Genomic DNA, 25617 nt, shown 5'->3' on the forward strand with positions numbered 1-25617 from the left:
ACCAATATGGATACCGAATACTAAACTGGAAGTATGGGCATTCATTACTTTTACAGACCAGTATAGACTTATTTCAGGGTCACTAGAAAAAATAAATAAATTAGGAGATAATCTATTTCCCACCGTTAGATGGATCAAACATCTTTCCAAGTGAAAAAAGATACATCAGAAAATCAATTTGCCTCGCTTTGATTTATGACATAGCACCAGTGGCTCTCAAATTCTTGTGATACCAACACGCTATTTTAGCCTGGAATGTGATATCTGAGGCGCGTGTCTGTGCATCCTCAATGCAAAGCTTTCCAGCTATCCAGCGGGGAGGCAGGTTGCACCAATTAAAGAAGGATCACGCTGTTTCACGATGAAGGGGGGGGGGGGGGGGGGGCGAGAGAGCTGGATGTTCCTCATGCAGTTGTAATTATTATCAAGCCAGTGGGAGAGAGAGAGAGAAGATAACAGGAGAACCACACTCCTACGCCCAAAGTTGGTGGCAAAGTTTCACTATCCAAACATCTCTGCCTAAAGAGGAAGTAAATTACCGGTAACCCATGCAAGTAATATAAGTTGTTATGGGTAAATTGACTAGCAATTAACATAACTACATAATCTTGTATTAATTGTTCCCTTCCCTTTTTTTCTTTTTATTTTTTTTCTTCTTCTTACTTTTAGCCTACTTTACAAATGAGAACCGAAAATGAGTTGAAAGAATTTGAATAATTTCACTTCATGGCATCTGTGCAGCAGTCATGTTTATTCATTCCCATGTCCACGGGAAGGATGATGAAAGCACCCATAAAAAGGTACAGTTTCTTCATGCAGAAAATAAGTGTTTTATGCATAACTCGTGCATAAGGTTTAGGTTTACTTTATTTGTTCAAGGGGGACAGTGTACATTAATAAACATTTAAGGGGAGACACTGCAGGTGAATAGGGTAAAAAAATTAACTAATAGATATCACAATGAAACTTCCCCAGTTGATTACTTATATTAAGACAAGACTTTTTTGTATTACAAGTTTTCTGAAATTGTATGTTTAAATATGCAAATGAGGCATGATCTACTTAAATATGCACTAATTTGCATATAATTCCAGGACAGAAATCTGAACATTGGATAAAGCCATTTTCAAAATGATAGTTTCATTTTGTTGACATATTAGAGCCAAAGGTTATTACAGAGGGGATTTTGGATATCTCTTTTTATCACTCCATAAATCAGAAAATACTCCATTCAGTCAATTTTTATGGTAAAATTCCATATTTCGCCATGTTTTTAGGAATAAAATGTGATATAAATCAGGGTATGAATGCGATATCAACAAACCCTTCTGTAAATACCTTCAGAACATAGATATGAATAGAACTGGAAGGTTTGGTGTATGTGAGTGCTACTGAAGTGGAGATTTCTGGCTCAGAGTATGAGGAAAAACTCTTAAAACTCATTTTTGGGAAAACGCCTTCAAAGTTCTGTATTGTAAAATGCCATACTTTTTTTTTTAAACAGATATTTACAAACACAATACCTAATCAAACCATTAGTAATAGACAACCTAAACACATGCCTGATAACTGAATAATAATAATAATAATAATGATGTTATTGAACTGAACAGAACTACACACAGGCTACAAACAGTGTAGTACAGTGTAGTACCCCATAATAGGCAAAAAATATTTGAATAGATATCACTATGAAACTTTCCCAATTTGTTATGTACATATAAACTAAGAAAAAATATATTGCAAGTTTTCTGAAATTTATGTTTATATATGCAAATGAGGCACTTCCCCATTAAATATGTGCACATTTATGGATGCAATAAGGCAAAATGATGTAAAATAAACAACTAAATGTGTGTTATTGACGTTTTATTGTCACTAGTTTCATAGAAGACATGTTTAGGAAGCAAAATATAACAAAATCTCAAAATCAACAAAAAAAGTATATTTGACTATTCACCTGCAGTGTCTCGCCTTAAAACACATAAATGCACCCAATTTTAGCCAAGAAGGCTAATTTCCATTGGTAGTCCCCCTGCCAGAAGGTACAGGCTAAAATCCTATGTAAAAAAGAGTTAGCAATACAAACAGAATACAAGAGAGATAAATAACATTACAATAAAAACAAGAGCAAAAGCACATATAGTAGGCTATAAGATAGGGATACAGGGCACAATACAGTCATGGACACAAGGACAGAGCACATCAGATTAGATGGCCCAGGCATAGATAACTCGTAAATGTTCAGACAAAGCTTAATATTTGGTTATTTGTGATACTATCGGGTAGATTTTCAAAAGAGCGTAGAGCGGGACATGGGTGTAAACAGTCAGATTGTGCATGAAACCCCCCCCCCCCGGAGATTGTGGCCCGTTTACGGTCTGCTCCAGCTTGGCTTGCACAGGTGATTGTCAACTCAACTAAACGTGATGTAGTCATTCACGACTTTCAACACCAATTCCAAAACTTTGGAAGGCAATACTCATTAGCTCTTTATTACAACAGGTTTTCGTTTGTCCGTCAACAACATTTATTGAGGTTTTCCGACATTATCCCATCCTAGACCATTCTTGAAAATGAGAAAAGCTTTTCTTTTAAGCCGGCGAGGCTTTTGAAAGTCGCTTCCCAGGCGTTGGCTGGCCACAGGACGCACGCTGGGTAGCATATGTTCTTGTGAAAATAGATTCCCAGGGCGTTAAGCATAGACTGGCATTCTTTTGAAAATCCATCAGCATGTATTCATGCAAGTCGAAGTTATTACCTTTATCTTTTTGAACTAGTTTGGTCACAGAGGTCAGTAAAGCTGTTAAGTTATAAAGGCACTTTCACAGATTGTATGGTGTACAGGCGTAGAGGCAGCTCTGTGTAAGAGAGAAGTCTTTATGGACGGCTGGTTGAACTAACACGGTCCAGGTTGTCTGTCTAGCCTCTTTTAGTTCTCCATATATATCGTCATGGCAACAGAAAGCACAAAGGCATGGACCAAGTATAAAAGAACAAGTCGTTTCTGATTCCCACCTCACACAAAGTAAGCAACGGGGCAATATGATGAGCTACGTATGGTAAATCTGACCTTTTACGGTTAAGACACTGTGGTTATTTACCGATGATAAACAAGCAGGTTGTCTGGCTATAACTGGTGTTTTCCTATTGTTGCCTGGGGTGGCCCAGGGCGTTGTCATGGCAACTCAGACAGGGGGCTTCATGGTGTCCTGGGCTGTGGTTGAATGCCGTCGGTGAAGAGTATTGACTCAAATTCTGAAGTGAGTCTAAGGTATGTTTGCCTTCACTCTCCTCTACTGCCCTCCATCTCCCGGCTGTCTCTTCCAAGTATCTGCTTCAGGTCTCTCTCTCTCGCTCTCTCCATCTCCCTTCTCTCTCCTTAAGTCTTGATCTTGGACAGATCACTTGGACACGGGAAAAGTCTAAAGCTTGATGATGTGCTGTTCTCTGTCCATGTTGGACTTTATCAGTCAAAGACAAGCTGACGATGACGACGTTGTGTTCCAACTTGTTAAGAGTGAGCGTACGTGTTTGCTGCACTGTTCGTACGAGTTGGCCCGTTTATAACATATGAGACACTACATGGCCTCCAGGCCTCGTTTGCTCCGAGTGAGCTCTTAATGACTTCATTGGATGAGCGGGCTGGATTTACCTGGCCTTGCGGGCCGGCACGCGGGCCAGGCCTCACGCTGGAGAAACATCATTAGACCATGTACAGCTTTCAGCACCGCTAGGACGCCAGGGGTCAGCAGCAGGGTCAGTCGACCCATACGAGAATTAATTAACTATAGTGAAACTATAGTAATCCTGTGTATGTGTGTGCGGCCAAATCTATAGAAACCATAGGAATACTATTAGTGATTCACCATTAATTTCTATTATATTCCACTATAGAAATATAGTCTGATCGTGGATTATAGGAGAGGACAGCAGGAGACACACACACCACTGATGATTAACGGGGCTACCGTGGACAGGGTGAGCAGCTTCAAGTACCTGGGGGTCCACATCTCAGAGGATCTGACATGGTCAACACACATAGACACAGTAGTAAAGAAAGCGAAGCAGCGCCTCTACCACCTGAGACAGTTAAGGAAGTTCAGAGTATCGGGGAAGATACTCCAGTCCTTCTACTCAGGAGCTGTAGAGAGCATCTTGACCGGAAACATCACTGCCTGGTATGGGAACAGCACGGCACAGGACAAGAAGGCCCTACAGAGAGTGGTGCGCTCAGCCGAGCGTACCACGGGTATTGCGCTACCTCCCCTGCAGGCTCTATACAACAAGAGGTGCAAATCCAGAGCCTGCAGGATAATGAAAGACCCCCACCACCCCAATAACAGCCTGTTCCAGCTGCTGAGGTCAGGCAGACGCCTGCGAACCCCAGCTACTAGGACGGAGAGGCTTAGGCTAAGCTTCTTCCCCCAGGCCATCAGAGCCTTGAACAATGAACATTGAGAGACACAGAAACTGAACTATCCACACACAAGCACACACAAGACACGCACGCTGAGCACGCTCACACACTAGCAGCCACTTTAACACCCATGCCGCACACACGCACACTTATGGCCAGAGGAAAGGCCACTTTAAATTAGTAAAACAACAGGAACAGTGTATTGCACTACTAAAGCTACCTAGCATGTCCTATATGCTCTGTAAATACTATGTACAGATACCGAGAGGACACACCATGTTACCTGTTTATTGCACTGTTGTTTTTATTGGATTCTATTACATGTTGTACCACTGTATTTTTATTGGATTCTATTATATGTTGTACCACTGTATTGCACATCGTCGCGGGCAAGACCAGCCGCATTTCATTGTATACCTGTATGCCGTGACAATTAAAACTCTTGACTTGACTTGACTTGAATCACTACAGTATTTCTGTGGTAAATCTATTTTGGATATGAAAAAACAACACCAGAGGAATACTATAGGTTTTACTAGAGTTAATGTTCATATGGGATACTTGTAACCCTCGAAACACACTGGAAACAAAAGAGTCACAGAGCAGAGCTTGGTGTGTCTGCTCTAGAATACATCCAGACAACCTGAGCTTGGTGTGTCTGCTCTAGAATACATTCAGATAACCCGAGCTTGGTGTGTCTGCTCTAGAATACATTCAGATAACCCGAGCTTGGTGTGTCTGCTCTAGAATACATGCAGATAACCTGAGCTTGGTGTGTCTGCTCTAGAATACATGCAGATAACCTGAGCTTGGTGTGTCTGCTCTAGAATACATGCAGATAACCTGAGCTTGGTGTGTCTGCTCTAGAATACATTCAGACAACCTGAGCTTGGTGTGTCTGCTCTAGAATACATTCAGACAACCTGAGCTTGGTGTGTCCGCTCTAGAGTAAACATACACCCCTCAGTCTGCCTCCGCAGACAGACAACCAGTCATTTATCCAAATACTGACTCAGTCATAGAGACTGATAAACGAATAAAGACACTATAGTCACCACAGAAGGCATCACAGAGAAACTGAAAATAGCAGTTTGCGTGTGTGAGAGAGAAAGAGAGTGAGCGTCCCTGTTTCAAGAGAGGAGAAGTGGTAAATGTGGGACACCATTCAGCACAGCTGTGACATGTGTGGTTATAAATACGTGTGCAGATGTGTCTCGGGTGACATGAGGCTTGAGATGTGTGTGTGTGTGCGTGTGCAGGAGTATCTCTTGAGTATATGTATGTTTGTGTGTGTATACAGAGGTGTCTCCAAGTGTGTATCAGGGTGTCTACATACAAGTTACATTTTAGACTTTTTAAGACATTTTAATGCCACTGTTTAATTAAATGTAAGGCCTATTTGTTTTAATAAAACGAACACTAAATGTGAAAATATAGGCATTATCTTCTGAGTAAATATGCATATTCTCAGTTGAAAATGATAGAGGCCTATCTTTATAATAGTAGTGGTGGGTTGCTTGTAAGACCACTGTGGCTTGTTGGGCTGGACTTGTTTAGGCTATATAGATGGAACGCCAATTTCTATGTTTAAAGTTATTTAGACCCCAACTGTATTATTATGGTACTTCTCCGTTTCATAGTTTATACATGGCTTTTAAATAAACGGAGACATCCCCACCCTAGACACAAAGCGAGAACTGACTCATTTAGCCTACAGGCTGTTGTCATAATGAATCTGGTCAACTTCCTCTTGTAGACCGGGCTGATGATTGCCCCACTTTTTACAGCTTGTCTTTTGCCAAAATATTGGTGGAGTTAAGCCAGTGATTTACCCAGCAATATTTCCTAAACATGATTTAGTCAATAATATTGTTCCTCGCATTCATATTGTGAATAGGGAACGGGCGAGGGACCGCACGACGCAAATCACCAGTTCAAGTGACGGCTGCAATGGAGCTCATTGACGACCATGAATGAGAGTTGCTCTGAAATACTGGAGATTAGGGGGAGAAGTGGCTAAATGAGAGCACTGGGAGTGTTTACAGTTTAGCTAACAAGCTAGCAGCATACCATCCATCCATACAGATGCAGCTGCTGCAGGCGACAGCAGCCTGTCACGTGTCCCTAGGGACAACAACTGAGATCACAAACAGCAAAGACCAAATACTGTAACGCGATGACAGAGGCATTCAAACTCTTGTTGATTTTGCCAATTGATACATTTTACAGGCATTTGGCACTTGCCGTTCATTTTGGATTGTGCTTACAGCATTCAATATATAAATATTTAAGACCTTTCCAAACAGAAGTGTGTGTGTGTGTGTGTCTGTTCCTGACCTGGGAGATGTGGTTGATGGAGGACTCCATGCGTCTCAGCTGGGACGCCTGGATGTCCAGCAGCTGGAGGACATTGTTGGCTAAGGCATTGATCTGGTAGGCCACGCTGGCCAGGGACTGGGTGGTGTAGGCCTTGGTCTCCTCCAGGGCCTTCCTCTTGTCCTGGGCCTGGGGGACAAGCAAGACCACTGTTAGTGTCACACAGGCAAGGGCCGAAAGAAATGATCTAGCATGTCAAATGTTGCTGGCCTCCATGTGTCCCCCCCCCCCCCCAGGAAACTTTAAATGGATAAACCTTGTTTTGTCACGATGTTGCCTCTGAATGGCACACAGATGTACATCCACAAGGGACAAGCGGCTATGGGATGATTTTGTTCTTTGGGGAGGCATTGTTGCTAATGACCGGAAACGGCACAGAGAGAGAGAGCAGCGCTTGGGTCAAAACAGAGGGAGCCTACATGTTTGATGTCAGTAGGCCCATCCCCCCCCCCCACACACACACACACACACACACACAAAGCTCACTCCTAAATGCAAAGTCAAAAAGAGCACTGCCTAGGGGGGATGGGCTGGGCTGGACTTTGATAACAGGCAGCAGTGGTGGTGAGGGGGGTGTTGTGGGTGGCAGTGGTGGTGGGCGGGGGGTCTAACCACAAGGAAAATCTGAACGAAAGCCAGGAAAGTGAAGCTGTCTGAGAGAAAGAGAGAGATGACAGATACACATAGCAAAATATAGAAAGAGAATGACCTAGAGAGAGAGAGAGATGGAAAAGAGAGCAGTAGATGATATGATATCCATATCCATTACAGAGGAGGGTTCTGGGACGCGCGGCTGCACCGCCCTGAGAATTAATTAGTCAATTCATCTGTGGGTTTGGTTGTTAGTCAGCCAAGAAGACTTGTTTGTTGATTATTAGACGATTCTTAGTGCTTTTTTACGCTGAATTAGGTTTTTCTCAAGTTATTTCCTGAAAGATAACCACAGATCTCATAAGCACTACATTTAAAGTAGGGATGCAATCTGGGGATTTTTCTTTAATTCATTGTATCAGTCCGCAAAACTGGGCAGATATACTGTATATCGGTGAACAATCATGACACATCGTCGTTTGGGGACTCGCACGTGCACACTGCACAGAAACAGCCTGCGGAAGCAGAAAGAAAGACAGATTATTTTCCATCTTGCAGTGTTTTCACATCTCATGGCCTTCCGTATGGACAAACATGAATTACCATGGGAGCTCTTTAAAATACAGAACCACATCGCATCCATATTGGTAAATATCGGTTATCGGCCACAACATCGGCATCTGCCAAAGTCTCTGTCCCCGGATTGGAAGGGGTCCTTCTAGCACAGTGGAGGACAGAGGACAACAACACGCATGAGTCTGACGCTGAGAGGAGGACAGCTGGGAGAGAGAGAGGACAACAACACGCGTGACACAGAGAGAGAGGACAACAACACGTGTGACACAGAGAGAGAGATGACAACAACACGTGACGCTGAGAGAGATGACAACAACACGTGACGCTGAGAGAGATGACAACAACACGTGACGCTGAGAGAGAGAGGACAACAACACGTGACGCTGAGAGAGATGACAACAACACGTGTAACGCTGAGAGAGAGATGACAACAACACGTGTAACGCTGAGAGAGATGACAACAACACGTGACGCTGAGAGAGATGACAACAACACGTGACGCTGAGAGAGAGAGGACAACAACACGTGACGCTGAGAGAGAGATGACAACAACACGTGACGCTGAGAGAGATGACAACAACACGTGTAACGCTGAGAGAGAGATGACAACAACACGTGTAACGCTGAGAGAGATGACAACAACACGTGACGCTGAGAGAGAGATGACAACAACACGTGACGCTGAGAGAGAGAGGACAACAACACGTGTGACACAGAGAGAGATGACAACAACACGTGACGCTGAGAGAGAGATGACAACAACACGTGTAACGCTGAGAGAGATGACAACAACACGTGACGCTGAGAGAGAGATGACAACAACACGTGACGCTGAGAGAGAGATGACAACAACACGTGACGCTGAGAGAGATGACAACAACACGTGACGCTGAGAGAGATGACAACAACACGTGACGCTGAGAGAGATGACAACAACACGTGACGCTGAGAGAGAGATGACAACAACACGTGTAACGCTGAGAGGAGGAATGCAGACTGGTACTGCTTCACATGATATTGTTGTGTGTGTGTGTGTGCGTCTGCCTGCCTGAGGGCCCGCATGGCTTTTATTAATCCAGAAACAATCTGTAATGGCAAAGAGCCTTTAACCTGCCGCGAGCGGTCCTGCTGGTCCGCCTCTCAGCCAAGCGGGAGAGAGGTGGCAGCGCTTTAGTGCCGGTTGTTTTAGCGCCAGTCAGAGTAGCAGATGTGTTGTGTGATAACAGCCTCCAGGAATGAAGGAGAGAGAGAGAGAGAGAGAGAGAGAGAGAGAGAGAGAGAGAGAGAGAGAGAGCGAGAGAGAGAGACCTCCAGAGACCGCAGAGCAAAAGGCCATCTGTTGGTGCGTACAACTCATAACTCGTACAGTACACACAAACACCGTAACACGAACGCTCACACAGACGAACGCCAATACAATTGACTATAATATAGGATTATAGAAATCATATGTGCGCTATTTGCGTCTGTATTTTGCTTCACTTTAATGCACGTCTCTGGGGGCGCAAACACACACACGTACACACAGACTCTTAACACACTAGGCCCATATCCATAACAGATGTTACATGAATATGTTGTTTATATTCCTAAGTACATGCTCTTCAAGCGACTGTATCGGCGAACGTCTAAAATATGTTCGGTCCTGGTTCATACAATATACATTTAAGAATTCCTTTCCTGTTTATAGAAGACACCAGTCTTCATGCAAACGAAGAAGCTAAAAAGAAAAGAAAAAAAGAGTGAAACCCACGTGGTTGTTATTTGAAAAACAATCGCTTCTCTCGGACAAGCTGACCAGTCGGAGCTAAGGGTGTCCAGTATGAAGAAAGGCATGGATTGTGCTGAGAAAGTCAGTGGTAAACAGGAAATAGGCCTAAATTCCGAACTTAACCTTTAATTCTTCTGACATTATTTTTATATATAAATATAGATATTTTATAAAAATAAAAATGCAACAATCGCTTGGGGCTAAAATTCACAGGAGATGTGTACGATATTGGAGAGAGCTAGCGAGCCTAGCGATGATATCCTAGAAGTGGGTTAGAGATACCCCAGAGGCCAGAGGAGAGGTGCTTTATCTGTCTGAAGGGCATTCCTCTGCCAAACGGTATTCGTTTGCTCAATTCCAAGGGCAAACAACATCACAATAACGAGCAGCGTGTGCTTTTCCCACACAGAGTCTGAAGTGAGTTCCCCAGAGAGCTTTGAGACACTGGAGCTCGTATCTCCAAGTCTGTGTTGTTGAGTAATGACAACAGGGAAGAGACCGCAGGAGAGTCTACCAACAGTGGCGGACTAGCCGTCAACACAATTGTCCCGCCCTCTTTTCTTGATCCTCCAATCGCAACCGTTGCTTCCCAGAAAAGCAACAGTTATGATTGGAGGATCAAGAAAATGAATATGAGGGCGGCTGATTGGCGCAGTGGGCAAGGCGGCGGCGCTCGCCTCTAACGCAGGAGACGCTGGGTTCGAGCCCAGCTCTCGGCGTTGCTACCGGCTGGCCGGTCGTTCATACTAACACAATTGGCAAGTGTTAGAGGGTGGGAAAGCCGGTGGGTGGGGATTTGACGTTGTGGACAGCGACTCCTACAGGTCGGTTTGGTGACGCCGGTGCGACGGAAGCAGGAAGTGACGGGGGCAGCGTGAGCCTCCCACGCGTTACTCCTCGCCACTGAGAGTTCGAGCTGCTGTGGTGAAAAGATGCGACAGGCTGCCTCCTCGTGTACCGGAGGGGACAAGTGATGCAAGGCTTCTGTCCTCACTACAGCCGACCTGTGGGAGGCATAGTCTAGCAACGTTCAAGACACGAAATTGGGATGGGGAGAAAAAGTGGATAAAAAAAAGAAAAAATTCATATGAATATCACGATATTCAGACGCCCTTTTCACAATATCTAGCATATATATATATATCACAATTAGGTATGAAAAATCATGTCAGATAATCCAATCAATATTTATCATATTGGTCCTATATGGTAATTAACAGTGTGATAGAATCAACTGAAAATGGAATTTCCCCATGACATTCTCAAACTGTTCAGAAATCATCTTGTGATCATGTCACAATTCTCTCGATATTGAAAGCTTTAAATCAAACGGCCCTTTAAATTACAGCCAAAATATAATGACATTTCCAATTGATACGAGAATGTTATGTTCTCCATGTTCTTTATTCAATTAAAAATAGCAATGGGAGTGCCAGTCACCAGCATGTTGGACTGGTTTGCCTGCGTAAGTGTGAGATCAGTGAGATGACTCTGTGTGAACATGAGGACTCCTGAACGGAGATCAAGCCTTTCCCGCCACATTGCTTCAACAATCCAGTCTGGCGAGATAACGTGACTAAGGGCCCTTTCTCACTCACTGCTCTGTGTCGAATCAGACCCGGCTCGCATCAGAAAAGGGTGCGTCTGTCTGAGTGAGAACGCTGTCCCCCGTCCCCCGCTGATTCGTCCCCGGGGGCGCTGAACCTGGACCGCTGAAATAGGTGGTCTCAGGTGCGCACTAGTGGGGGCGGTTAGGCCTGGCAATTTTGTTTGCCATTGCTATGTCTATACATTGTTCGAATGCATTTATTTCTATTAGACCAGTGGTGCCCAACCAGTCGGCCGTGGTCGACCAGTAGATCAATGACATGCAATATAATTGCCACAAGCGATGGGATAATGTTAGCTTCTGAACAGGCTAGCTAACTAGCGTTAGCCATTGCTGTATACTATACTTTCTTGTTCGAATCCATTTATTTCTATTAGACCAGTGGTGCCCAACCAGTCGGCCGTGGTCGACCAGTAGATCAATGACATTCAATATAATGCATATAATCGATGCAGCAATGTTACTAGTAAAGGCTAAGCTAACTAGCGTTTAGCCGTTAGCTTAGCGCTATCGTTAAAACGCTCAAAAGCGGTACTCTACAACACCATCCATTCTTGATAAAATAGGGTGGGTTATATTGACAAGGCTTGACAACAGAGGTTCAAATATAACTTCATATTTATTGGCAATTTGTTCATTTATATCATCATCCAGTCTCCGCAGTAGTGTTAAGACACTTCCTGTTTACATTTTCGAACGTGACATCATCGCCTACGGCAAGCGTAAACGCTCAAAAGGCAAACCGTAAACAGAACCCTGAAGCGAACCAAGACCGCAGTGTGTACACAAACTAGAGGGGAGAGGGGGGGGGGGGGGGGGAGTTCGCATCAGATTCGGAACGGGGCCAGAACGGAACGGAATAGAAACGAATAGGTGAGTGAGAAAGGGCCCTAAACAGCTTAATGATTCTTCCAGTCTATACCTATGTCATTCAGGGCTTCTGGGTTGCTTAACTACTGTAGCAGGGCCATTTGCTGGCCTGGGGGCCGGGTGGGAAGGGAAGGCCTGGAGACTTCCTGCCTTGAGAGAGGGTGTTCCGAGGTCAGGAGAGAGACTTCCTGCCTGGAGAGAGCGTGTCCCACTGTCCAGGGGTCAGGAGAGAGACGCAAGGCCGCATCCTACATCCCTGCTGCACCTCCACCCAAGGGCCCTGCTCCGGGTAGAAGAGTAGGAAACAGATAGAATGCGTCGTTCTCCTGACATTTTTGTCTGACTTATGATGACTAACAGACAGATTAGAGGGAACTAAGCCAAAGGTCACAAAGATATTTTGTCAGATTTTTCACTGCTGATATCGATTCCAATTCCCCGGGCTGATGACGAGATCCGATCTATTGCTTTTACTGAACAGTATAGACTGTCAGTTTGGACAGACATTCGAGAGATGCTTCTATGCGTCACACAAATGCTGCAAATGAATTAATGAATGAATGAAAACATTTATTTAAAATCAAGAAACCTTGCTTCGATTTCCAACATGGTTCTTGGCATCAGATTTCAGTATTGGCGAAATTCTCCCGAATCGGGGCCGATATCCGATGCCAGTATGTGTATTGGAGTGTCCCTGTATTTTAAAACGGTCAACGCGACAAGGTTTGGAAGACTAGTTCCTGACGTCTCTTGCACGGCTGAGAATACGGTAAATCAACAAGGACTAAAAAGAACTCGCAGACTAACAAGTCTGAACATCCTCTGCCGGAGCGAGACAATATAGTGCCTTGCTACTGTGGAAGCGCACCTCTGTTTCCACAGCTGACAGGCAGATTTGTGTGTGTGTGTGTGTGTGTGTGTGTGTGTGTGTGTGTGTGTGTGTGTGTGTGCGCGCACACTTCTGCTTGTCCTTAGGGAGAAATGCACTCAGAGCAACTGGCCAAAGAATGCGTGGAATGCCGGAACATGTCATGTAGCTCTTGAAGGCTCAGAGCTGTTGAAGGGTTCTGTCACAGATCACAAGACTCTTGGATGAACACAGATGGGACAAAAAAGCTAAAAACACAATGCGACTATTTCCCTTTCCTCATTCCCATACTTCGTTTGAACAAGACCACGTTCCTCCGAGCAAACAGAAACATAGAGTCCAAAGTCTTGGACATTAAAAAAAAACATAAAAGTCTAAAGGAAAACAGATCAGCAGGAATGAAAGGTCATCTCGGGCCGGTCGTAATTAAGCCAGAGCTGAGGGGTTAAATCCCCGGGCCCACCAGGTGAAGGGCATGAATCCGCTTGGAAGGTCACAGAGCTCAAGCGGCACTTTGCTCTGTGTCTGAATGGAAAGGACACTTTAAAGCAGGGGTTCACAAACTTTTTTATACCACAACCCCATTTTATTTAGGATTTTCTTTTGGCGACCCCACACTTAACACTTTGGATGCCAGCCACGCGTTTTGTCGTTAGTTCATGCCGACCGTTGAGTGCCCGCCAACGCTATATAGCGTTTGTTTGTCGTATTTATTTTTATTGGCGATTTGAATTCATATTTCATCAATCGAGCCTCAGGTTAGTGTTGCAGACTCTCTCTGAGCTCAATTGGGAAGATACCGCCCCCTATCGTCTCTCCCTGTGTAACTGCACCCCATTACTTTAGACTGATGAAGGGGGGGGGGGCCAGTTTCCTCATTTTACTTTTCCGACAAGGCATCTGAAGAATCCATTGTGATCGCCGGCCCGGAAAACGCGTGGATTATGTATTTACAGTACCCAACGCTAAATCAATAAACGCGATCGATATTTGGAATGGCGATCAGGAATTGGAATAATCTTTTTGGATAACATCTGATCTGAGGTAAGGAATTTATTTTACCAGTCTTAGGATAATCAGTAGGGATGGGTACCTTTCACATTTGAACCGATACCGGTACCTGTGAATCGATACCGGTACCCAACGGTACCTTTTTTCGGTACTTTAGTCTCAAGAAATTTAATTTACCTACCTCAGTCATAAAAAAAATCCAAACTTCAAATAACTACAATTTCGACAGTTTTCGGCTTGTCATTGCTCCGACTGCTTTGTTGTTGAATCAAGTCAAATCCTAGGTAAGCATATATTGTGCGTGTGAACGTTGACATGAAAAGAAAAAGGTTTATTAAAAAAAAAAAAAAAAAAAAAAATCGGTTTCTCACTTGATTCGATACTCGGTAGTACCGACGTGTTTCGGTTCGGTGCCTCAAAAGTACCGAATTCGGTACCCATCCCTAATAATCAGAGCTATTTTCACCTATATATCAGCGTTTGCCCTGATATCAGTGTGTGTGTGGCTGTGATCGCTGATGAGGAAATGAGAGAATCGATATTTCAGCCCGCTTCTATAGCGTGCATAAGTACACATATACTATCGATAATCTAGCGTTTATTTGAAAACGATTCATAAATAGGCCGAAAAATGACAACGTTTTTGTGTATGCCAGAATATTCCAGTAAATGCCGATTATCACAGAATCTTTATATTTTCCTTGAAAACTAGGGCTTTTCAAAATGCTATAAAACGGAAATGAACCGATTAAAAAACAATCCGTTTCAACAATGTTGACTCCAAACAAGTCATTGATAAACGACGGGCAGATTAGACACATAGCCATAATTTAAAGGAAAACTCCAACATTTTGAGAAATTAGCTTATTTAACATCTTCCCTGGAGTTAGACAAGAAGATACATACCTTTTTTGTCTCTGTGCGTGCATTTAGCTTAGGGAACAGTCGCTCCGTTAGCATAGCTTAGCTTCATCACTGGAAGTGAGGCGGGGCCTGAGCCTTACAGTGTATCGTTTGATTGATTGATTGAATAGTTTATTTATTTAATCGTCAAAGGTAAGAGGATTTCAAGTCATGGTATCCATAAACTTCAATCGGTTCGGACTCTTTGAATGAATGAGAATGTCAACAATCACGACGACACGTTGAAATCACTGGCTGCGCTCAGAGAGGAGTGGTTGGGCAAAAAAATAGTTCTGAGTATATTTGCTTATAAAACGTAATTGTCTAATTCAATTATTTTTTATTTCTCCACGTGGTGAATACACAGGTCACAACATGTTTACATGAACGTTTTGGAGTTGTATTTGGAGTGTATTCTGCAATCTGTTAATAAACTTTTCAATCAATCAATCAAACGATACACTGTAAGGCTCAGGCCCCGCCTCACTTCCAGTGATGAAGCTAAGCTATGCTAACGGAGCGACTGTTCCCTAAGCTAAATGCACGCACAGAGACAAAAAAGGTATGCATCTTCTTGTCTAACTCCAGGGAAGATGTTAAATAAGCTAATTTCCCAAAATGTTGGAGTTTTCCTTTAAGACAGAGATTATGCGTTCAAAACGCTATCATTGAAGTGGGTGGTGGCATTTAACGTAGGGCTGGGCGATATGGCCTAAATATGATATCACGATATTTTCTGACCTTTCAGCGATACACGATACACATCACGATGTTTTTCTTTTTTTCCCCAAACAATTCATTATGAGGCTTACCAAGACAGTATTTGAGTTTGCAAGCTAACATTAAAGACAAAATAAAATACCCATGCATTTAGCATTTTTATATTATATATTAGATTTAGATTATTGGATTATTAGATTATATATTGCATATATTTAGCAATGAGATATTATATGATTTAGATATGAAATATGATTAATTGAAAATGGGGGACCCTGATGTAAACAAGACGAAAGTCTTTCTCTGGGCCCCGTTCCCCGTACCTGGCTAACTGAGTTAGCCGGATAATTTTCAGCATAGCTTGACTTAAGCCAGACCTTTCCATTCCCCGACGCTCGATTGTCTAAATCACTATGACAACAGATCAAAAAGTTTGAACCTGGTCGAGGGCAGGGTTAAGTTCAGTTAGCTGGATGAACTATGGCCACGCCCTTGCAAAGAAATCCCAGCTCCCTTCCTGAAATATTTCTCACAGTCTAGATCCCATTATGCCATTCTGAATTATGTTTTTGTGCTTCGTTTGAAATGTAAAATAGGTCTGCAGTAACGCTGATAATAAATCATATTCAGCCTATGAATTTACTTTGTCCTATATAATGCACGTCATATTTATACGGATACGGCGCTCGCGAGTCGCGACACAGTTATTTTAATAACGGACTAAACGGATCATTGCAAATGTGAATCCCGCTGGGATATTTTTAATGAATGAAACCTATCGGGTGTTTGGCTCTGATTAGTTTAATATTCTTCGCTGTGTATTTGCTTAACGGAGCACCCGGATGCGTTTCATTCAAGCTGAAGCGTCTATGCGCGGATTGTGGATATGAATTATGAGGAATCTGAAAGTATTTAATTGTATCACTGTGACAGTGTCACACGTTATTGTGATATTGTAACTGGGATTAAAATATATGAGGAGATGCGCTGTTTGATGGATTTGATGACGTGACGTGACTTGATAAATTGAATGAGCCTTTGACGTTTTTGATGAATGAATTTGAGAAAATGCATTTATCTTTTCAAGCACTGTTATCTGATGATGAACATGAGGTGTCACTGGTATAAACCAAATGGTAATCAATTCAATGCATGTATGGATTAGGTCCGAAACAGATTAAAACCTGATTAATAGTGTAACTGCAAGCCTCCCTCCAAGCCTCTCTTTGGAAACCATGTATTTATATAGTACATAATACCTAAGCACATACAGATATCCTCATAATATAATTCGTATCAATTAGATATCCTACTATTTGGGCTTGTTTTTAATCGTTATTCTGAAAGAGCTGAACTAATTATTTTCGCTAGCAAGATCTCATTTGATTATTCATTCCATAAGCCTATACTGCCAGCAGGGAGCAGGCACGTTTAAAGAAATATAATCTGATTGATTGGGGTAATGAGGGATTTAAAATTAGCCTATAGATTATGCATTTAACTTGTCGGCGGGTACTGCATTGTACCCATTCTGCAATCTGTTAATAACGTTTTAAATCAATCAATCAATGCCGTTAGAAAATCAGGATTTCTGCTATCGACACTTGCTGTCTTTTCAGCTGAGGCGGGCGCGCGCAATTATCCTGAGTCTCAAGTCTGGTTCAAATGAACGAGACTGAATCCACCTTCGAGGAACAGGAAAATCCCGGATTCAAACATCGGGTTAATTGAATCTGGATAATGGGACTCTTGATCGACTTAGTTGAACCAGGTACGGGGAATAGGGCCCTGGTCTGCATCCCCTTAACAATTGTATGTATTGAGCTGTACTGTACCCATTCTGCAATATGTTAATAAAGTTTTAAATCAATAGCATTTTAGCATTTTTATGAAACTACTGTATATTTGTATGTCTCTAAATGTTTTGATGAATTGAAAATGGAGGACCCTTATTTAAAAAATAGGCAAAAGTCTTTTTCTGGTCTTCATCCTCCAGTCCACTGTTGTTGTATTGAGCTGTACTGTATTGTACCCATTCTGCAAGATCGTTAATAACGTTTTCATTCATTCAATCATTCAGCCGGCAACAGAATAATTTTGATTGACAGTCGAGTCTGCCAATTACGTCACACCGCTTGCACCCGCCCTGCTGTTCTTAGCACCAATCGGCAAGCGCTATGCGTTTTTTACTTCCGCTTTTGTCCGCCATTGATTTTGACGAGAGCTCAGCTCAACGACAACAACAACAGCTCCCCGCGGCCGACGAGTGATTACCAGCGCACCGCAGCATGAACGAGGCATAATGATTTTACTGCAACAAATGTTATAATAAAAGCCTTTCCATTAGGGATGCTCGATATTGGCTTTTTTACCGATACCGATATTCCGATATTGTCCAACTCTTAATTTCCGATACCGATATCAACCGATACCGATATATGCAGGGTTTCCCCCCCCCAAAAAACTGAATAATTTCAGGTAACTAATAATTTCACTGGATATATATATAACAAATATTGTTATTGTTTTTTTCTTTTTTTAAACCGATACCGATATTTTCCGATATCACATTTTACTGCCGATATCGGCCGATAATATTGGACATCCCTACTTTCCATACATCCGTCTGATTGAAAACTTTATTAACAGACCGCAGAATGGGCACGCACAACTCAGCACAGGCTGAGATATGAACAGTAAAATGCTTGCCATCTATGTCGTCATCGGATGTTGCTATGTTTGGGTAAATACGCTGATGTTATTGAACGTGTAACTATATAACGTTAATGCCACAAAACGAATGCCTTTGTTAATAATAAGTAGTAACTTTGATGCAGTAGTGTGTGTGTGGGGGCGGGTGTGGACCAGATTGACGCAACACAATCCTCTTGGGCAAAACATCACGATATCCACGATACGTTAAAAAAGTGTATCGTTAATGAACTGTACCCGATATTTATACAATATCGTCATATCGCCCAGCCCTAATTTAACGGGGGTAAGGCGCACCGCATGGCTGGTAATCAAAGTGTTAATGTATCGCGTAATTTCAACGTGGAGATTAGGAATATCAAAATAAAAGCATGTTGTTTAGAAAATGGAATTACAGCACTATGTTATCAATTAAATTAATGAATATTATCAACAAAAGCAATGGAATTGTTTCTGTATGTATACACATTTATAAAACGAGGCATATTTAGCCAAAATATGTTGCCAGAACATGAAAAGAAAATGCGCTCACGTGCGCTTTGGCAGAGATCCGCTTCTACTCTGAAAATGCGCCCTCACAGAGGTATGTTGATGCGAAGGGGACACGCTTTATCAGCGCAGCATTACGGCCCGGGCACATACAACGCGCACGAATTTCACGCGCGGATCGTGCGCCTGGCCAGACACACCTCCGACGACTATAGCGCGCGAAAGCGCACGGAGGAATGCACATTCAACACTTGAAGAGCATAGACGAGGCGGCGCGGCTGCTCCCCGCGCTGCCTCAAATCCAACCAAAGCGGAAAAGATAGCTTGCCGCCCGCGAGGCGCGCTCCCGCTTGCGGCCAGTGTGCACAGTAGCGTCCGTTAACATGGGAGCGGAAGTGAAGCGGCAGCCGCCCGTCCGTCCGTCCGTGTTCATTCGCGTGCTGTGTGCCCTGGGCGTTACGCTTCTGTGCGCTATAACGGTACCTTTTTTCTGTACTTTAGTCTCAAGAAATTTAATTTACCTACCTCAGTCGTAAAAAAAAAATCCAAACTACAATTGACAGTTTTCGGCTTGTCATTGCTCCGACTGCTTTGTTGTTGAATCAAGTCAAATCCTAGGTAAGCATATATTGTGCGTGTGAACGTTGACATGAAGAAAAAAAAAGTACAAAAAAAAAAAAAAAAAAAAGATTCGGTATCTCACTTGATTCGATACTCGGTAGTACCGACGTGTTTCGGTTCGGTACCTCAAAAGTACCGAATTCGGTACCCATCTCTAGCGCGCGATCCCGCTATGAACCCGCGCGCGTTGTATGTGCCCGGGCCGTCACACAACACTTGGTACTCGTTCCGGACTGATATCCAGAACTTTGCGAGGGCCTGTCCAGTGTCCAGTGTCCAGTGAACTTGACTTTCAGTAGCTTGTCACACGAAAGCTCATTGAGCGCCTCCTTGGCTGCATTCTGTTCCTACAAAAAGCCATCAAGCTGAGTAAATACCCCCAAAGTAAATACCCCCAAATCTCCGCTGATTATCCTGGAGTGCCACTAACGGAGTTTCCAGCGCATTATCAACACATTTCTCTGCCAATGTTTTTTTTTGTCTGCAAGGAAAATCCACGCTTCTTCTCCGAGTTAACAAAGGCGAATACTCTGCCTCGAGATTAGAGGCAGAGCCCATTTCATCGCGGCCAACCAGCACCGCTTCTAACAACAAACCTATCAATTGCGAGTCTGGGTTACACACAAAAGACCAGACCCCCCTCCCGCGATTATAAATGCGCAGGGTGTAGTGAGATGTGTATTGGAATACGTGTGTCGGCCTCCATTGATGAAGGGGCGAGAGTTGCGAGACATGGCAAATACACACAGCTGCCGGGTGGAAAACTCTATAATTTTTTTTGCCAATGCGCGACCCCACTGTCACCTACCCACGACCCCACTTTGGGTCGTGACCCGTAGTTTGAGAACCGCTGCTTTAAAGGAACGAGGAAAAAAAGTTCACTTTAAGGAAAGAACTGTTGTGGTTCTTGTATAGTTTAGAAATAGTATAGTATAGCATAAGGATAGAGTAAAAACTGTATAGTATATAGTAGTGTACATAGGACCCAGTGCCTTAATTCGTAGCCAACAGTGTATTGCATTTATCTCAGGACTTTAACATGTCGATTTTATCATGTCTATTTTATTATCTTCTACTTATTTTATTTACTATTGTATTATTGCACAATCAAAGCGGGCATGGCCACCGGCATTTCACTATGCCCTGGTATGTACGTGACAAATAAACCTTCTTGAATCTTGTGTGTGCGACGCATTGACTGCCGATTACAGTAGACTGGAAAAAGGGGTGAGATGAGAGAGACCAGGGCAAGCGGGAGGCAGCTCTGCCGAGTCTTGTATCGACGTGGTCGTCTTGAGATCCGGTAAGTGGCCGCGGCCGGGGAGAGGCACAGCCAGCCGGTGGACGAGAGACGTGTCCCGAGAGTTCCTCCACTGCAAGCCATGCGGCGTCGGGGATCCATCCCGGAGTGCTCGTGAAAACGGCCCTCGACCCAACGAGCTGCGACGAGACTAGTCATCCTGACCACTGACCGGAAAGATCTGCCGGTTATATCAAACTATAGCCCACTAGGGCTGTCCCCGACCAAGGATTTGGATAGTCGACTTTGATTGGCCGAAATGTGCCGATAGTCGACTGGTAGTCGACCCCCCGAATACAAAAAAATTGTAATATTAATAATTATATAAAACAAATTTGTTATCATTCCATTTGGGCTGTGGGGGTGCTTAATGTCTGAAGGAGTCGACTGAACGCTTCTTGTCCTCTGAAAAAGCATGCAATTGGTCCACTGATAGATACATCTAGATATTTGTCTAGACTAGTGTGTTCATTAGATGGGTGAAATCCTCTTTCAGTGCCTCTGTGCCTGTTTTCTTAGGCAGTTAGCCTCGCTGGTATGCGCGCCATTAGCGTTAGCCACGCTTCTAGGCCTCTTTGCTTTTGGAAAGAATGATTAAAAGAAAAAAATATATACTGTATATATCTTTTTTTCTTTTTTGCATTCGACTAAGACTAAGAGGTTGGCAGTCGACTACGGCTCCTTTCGATCGATTAGTCGACTAATCGGGGTCAGCCCTATATAGCCCACAGTCAGTGTGGTGGTAAAACATAGGCTAGTAGCTGCTCTTTCAGTGCCTTACGAAGCAGATCTAGGCCTTTATCACACAGTGTTCATCAGGGCCCAGGGCCAGGAGTTCAAAACTTTTAATCGCTATCTGATTGGATCAGATTTGGATTTTTGGTAGTTCAAAACCAAAAAACAGGATTAAGATCACTTTGATATCCGATCAGATCAGGAAATCAAATCCAAGCTTTAATCTAGATCAAATCTTCAAAACGGGTAGTTCAAACCGACAACACAGGATTGGGATCAATTTGATCCCAAAAAACTGGATTATCTTGATCCCACCAGAGGGGTGGATTTCCAGTGGATTACCAGAGCAAAATGTACTATACAATTTATTAAAAAATACGTTTCAATATAAATAAGATGGCAAAGTTTGTTAACTGAAATAATACACAATTATAGCCTTCATGGCAAATCAATTAATTTTTTTTTATCTTTTGGTCATATTTGTGGTGGCCTATTTTGTTTTCAACCAAATGCTGATGAAGAATGTTTATGCTCATAAAAGTATCACAACAAAGATTGTCAATCACAAATGTTATTTAGATTAAAGAAAAAATATCTTCAACAAAAAAAAGTCCATCATCTGTCATCACCTTCAGCAAACTGAAACCTCACTTAGAATTCAGCCCCCCATGCGGCTAAGTGGCGCAGTGGGCAAGGCGCTCGCCACTAACGCAGGAGATGCTGGGTTCGAGCCCAGCTCTCGCCGTTGCTTCCGGCTTGGCTGGTCGTTCATACTAATACAATTGGCAGTATTAGGGGGTGGAAAAAGCCGGTGGGTGGGGATCGGACGTTGTGGACAGCGACTCCTACAGGTCGGTTGGTGCGCCTGCGCAGCAGAATCAGGAAGCAACGGGGGCGGAGTGTCCCTCCCACGCAGACCCTCACCGCTGAGAGATCGCGCTGTACAGGTGAAAAGCTGCGACGGCTGCCTCCTCGTGTACCGGAGGGGACACGTGATGCAAGGCTTCGTCCACATTGCAGCCGGCCAGTGGGAGGCATGGCCTAACAGCGTTCGAGACAGGGGAGGGTAGAATTGGACAATACGAAATTGGGATGGGAGAAAAATAGAAAATGGGAGAAAGCGTAGATCAAAAAATATATACTATTACACTTTGATTTGTATTGATGTTGATGTTGAACACCTGACCTGTTGCAGACTAAAGCTGGATGATACACCTGGCCTGTTGCAGACTAAAGCTGGATGATACACCTGGCCTGTTGCAGACTAAAGATGGATGATATTACACCTGGCCTGTTGCAGACTAAAGCTGGATGATACACCTGGCCTGTTGCAGACTAAAGATGGATGATATTACACCTGGCCTGTTGCAGACTAAAGCTGGATGATACACCTGGCCTGTTGCAGACTAAAGCTGGATGATACACCTGGCCTGTTGCAGACTAAAGCTGGATGATACACCTGGCCTGTTGCAGACTAAAGCTGGATGATATTACACCTGGCCTGTTGCAGACTAAAGCTGGATGATACACCTGGCCTGTTGCAGACTAAAGCTGGATGATACACCTGGCCTGTTGCAGACTAAAGCTGGATGATACACCTGGCCTGTTGCAGACTAAAGCTGGATGATACACCTGGCCTGTTGCAGACTAAAGCTGGATGATATTACACCTGAGACAGGGAGCTAAATTTAAGTAAAAAATAGTTAAAAGTCTAGGTCATTCAGACAAGGTCCATATCTAGGTCTAGACTAGGATCTGACAAGGCAAGATAATGCAACCACACCTAGAAATGTGACACCAGAAACAGAACCCCCCCCCAGCCAACCTGAGAGTAGACCGACAAGACACAGTGAAAGTGACGGTGGGACAGTCAGTCAGACTAGAACAAGGACACATAGTTTCATAGATGCGAAGTGTCGCCAGGGGGAGCTGCGGTCCGTGCTGCGTTAGCTTGGGGTGCCCTTTGAGCACAGATTAGCCAGCACAACAGACGTGTGCATAGTTGCATACGTGATCATTTTAACATTGCACATCAACTGTGATATTGACAGAATGGCGCTCTCTCTCTCTCATAAACAAATAGGCAATAGCTAACTTAAATACATAGCTAACCTAGAAACACGGCTCAGAAAGTCTAATGGTGTATCCCCCCCCCCGAATGTAATGATTTGGTGTTGAGATGGTTAGCTCTGGGTGGCTGCCCTGTGTCTCTACACGCGGTCATTGTAGTTGTCAAGACGGCATGTATAGATTGCACTGGTCTTACCCAAAGTGCCATGTCGTTGAGCCGCCACTACCTACTTCTTAATAACTTTTTGATGCAGCACACTCTCAGGGGCTCATACAGAAACAAGCATTTCATGGTAAAGTATTCTGTATTTTATTGTGACAAAATAATAAACAAACTTGAATGAGTGACTGTATGAGTCAGTGAGTTAGTGACATGGCAGCAGGTCATGGAGGTGCTTTGCGTCTAATCATGTCAATCTACTGAGGGCAAAACCGTTTGTCTTTCATTAAGTCTCTGCCCCCTTTCAAATTCAAAGCAGCGACGATAAGAGAATTTCTCATTTCCACTCCTCCACCAGCCAGGCCAGATGGAGGATGACTCAAAAAGCCATAAGGTCTACCTGACCTTGAAACAACTTGCCAGAGCGCAATAAGAAATGCCATCAGTAGGTCAGAGAGGGGAAGCACAAAGGGGACGCTGGCGCATGACAGAAACTCATTAACGTTCCTTTAGTTAAGTCCATGTTCTGGTTGTTGGTTGGTCCTCATAAGAAGGCAGTACTCTTATGAACGGCACAATGCATCACTAAGAGATCCTCGTGAGATGCTCGCTGGTTCACATGGATGTGAAGACATCGCGACCGGAATATACTCAAACAAACAGGCCCTCTGGTTGGAGGTACTGTAGATGTAGGCCTCAAATTGAGGACTAAATTACTCACAAATTCAAATGCACATGAGTCAAAGTAATGTTTTGGTAAATGACTTGGAGCTTGACTATGATTGATTACATTGGTTTTTTGACATCAGCTTGAGAGTCGTACATGAACACACACACACACCCAGGGCTCTACGCTAACCTTTTTCACTAAGGGCACAGGTGCTCCTAAATGAAAAAAGTTAGGAGCACCCAAAAATATTTCAAGTAAAAGAGTTTTTTTTTTTTTTTTAATAAATGTATATTCGTACTGTGCGTGCATGTGTGTGTGTAAATTAGCTCTTGCTACAACCCTGCATGTTTACATTTTGTATTTTGTACTTGATGTTCATTAACATGTGCTGTCCCTATAAATAAACTATCAAATCAAACTACTGCTACAAAAGTAACAGTCACTTAACTTTAGCTTTTGCCCCTTTTATGCATACAATGCCTATGTTTTGGCTGTGTTGCTCTTCTAGAGAAATAATCCTTTCAGGGTTGCCTATTGAAATACTGTACACCTCCAGTACAGAAACATTGTTTATGAGTTTGCGTGTCAGGTAGACCATTGATTGACAGTCGAGTCTGCCAATTACGTCACACCGCTTGCACTCCGGCAGTCCGGCGCTGCAGCTGGACCCTATTGCCCACCTCTGCTGTTCATAATAACGCTAGCCAAGTTAGCTGTACACACATACACAGTGGGCCAGTTACTTTGGTGTAGGGGTGTAACAATGCATCGATCCTAAGGGGAAAATTCAACTGCATCGATTTGAAAATGTTAGAATCGATTATCGCAATTTGAATGTGTACAGTGTTATGTTGTTATCATGTCCGTTACAGTCAACACAACGGCATACACTACTGCATCAACGTTATGATTAACAAAGCAAGGCATTCGTTTTGTTGCATTAACGTTATATTACTATTGCTATCGCTAAATCTAGGTGTTCTAAAATATATTGCTATTGGTAAGACTAGAAGTTACATGTCTCGGGAAACTCTCGCATATCGCAATGGTGGCATTTCAGGAAGTAAACAAGCCTAATGAGAGCTTCCGATTGGTCATTTGCTTTCTTTCTCATGAAACCAGTCACGTCACTCTACTGTGATTGG

The 25617-nt window shown here is 43.4% G+C and overlaps 1 protein-coding gene across 11 annotated transcripts in view; it reads right to left on the reverse strand.

Moving 5' to 3' along the window:
• The window catches only part of abi1a (abl-interactor 1a), a 99393-nt gene that overhangs the window by 66629 nt on the left and 7147 nt on the right, over positions 1-25617 (reverse strand). For all 11 annotated transcript variants that reach the window (XM_084326432.1, XM_084326440.1, XM_084326436.1 and 8 more), the window contains exon 2: positions 6758-6925. In XM_084326432.1, the coding sequence (XP_084182558.1) occupies positions 6758-6925 (168 nt within the window). The remainder of the gene's footprint in view (positions 1-6757; positions 6926-25617) is intronic.

Source organism: Notolepis coatsorum, assembly GCF_963971535.1.
Source record: "Notolepis coatsorum genome assembly, chromosome: 12".
In the NCBI taxonomy this organism is placed as follows: domain Eukaryota; kingdom Metazoa; phylum Chordata; class Actinopteri; order Aulopiformes; family Paralepididae; genus Notolepis; species Notolepis coatsorum.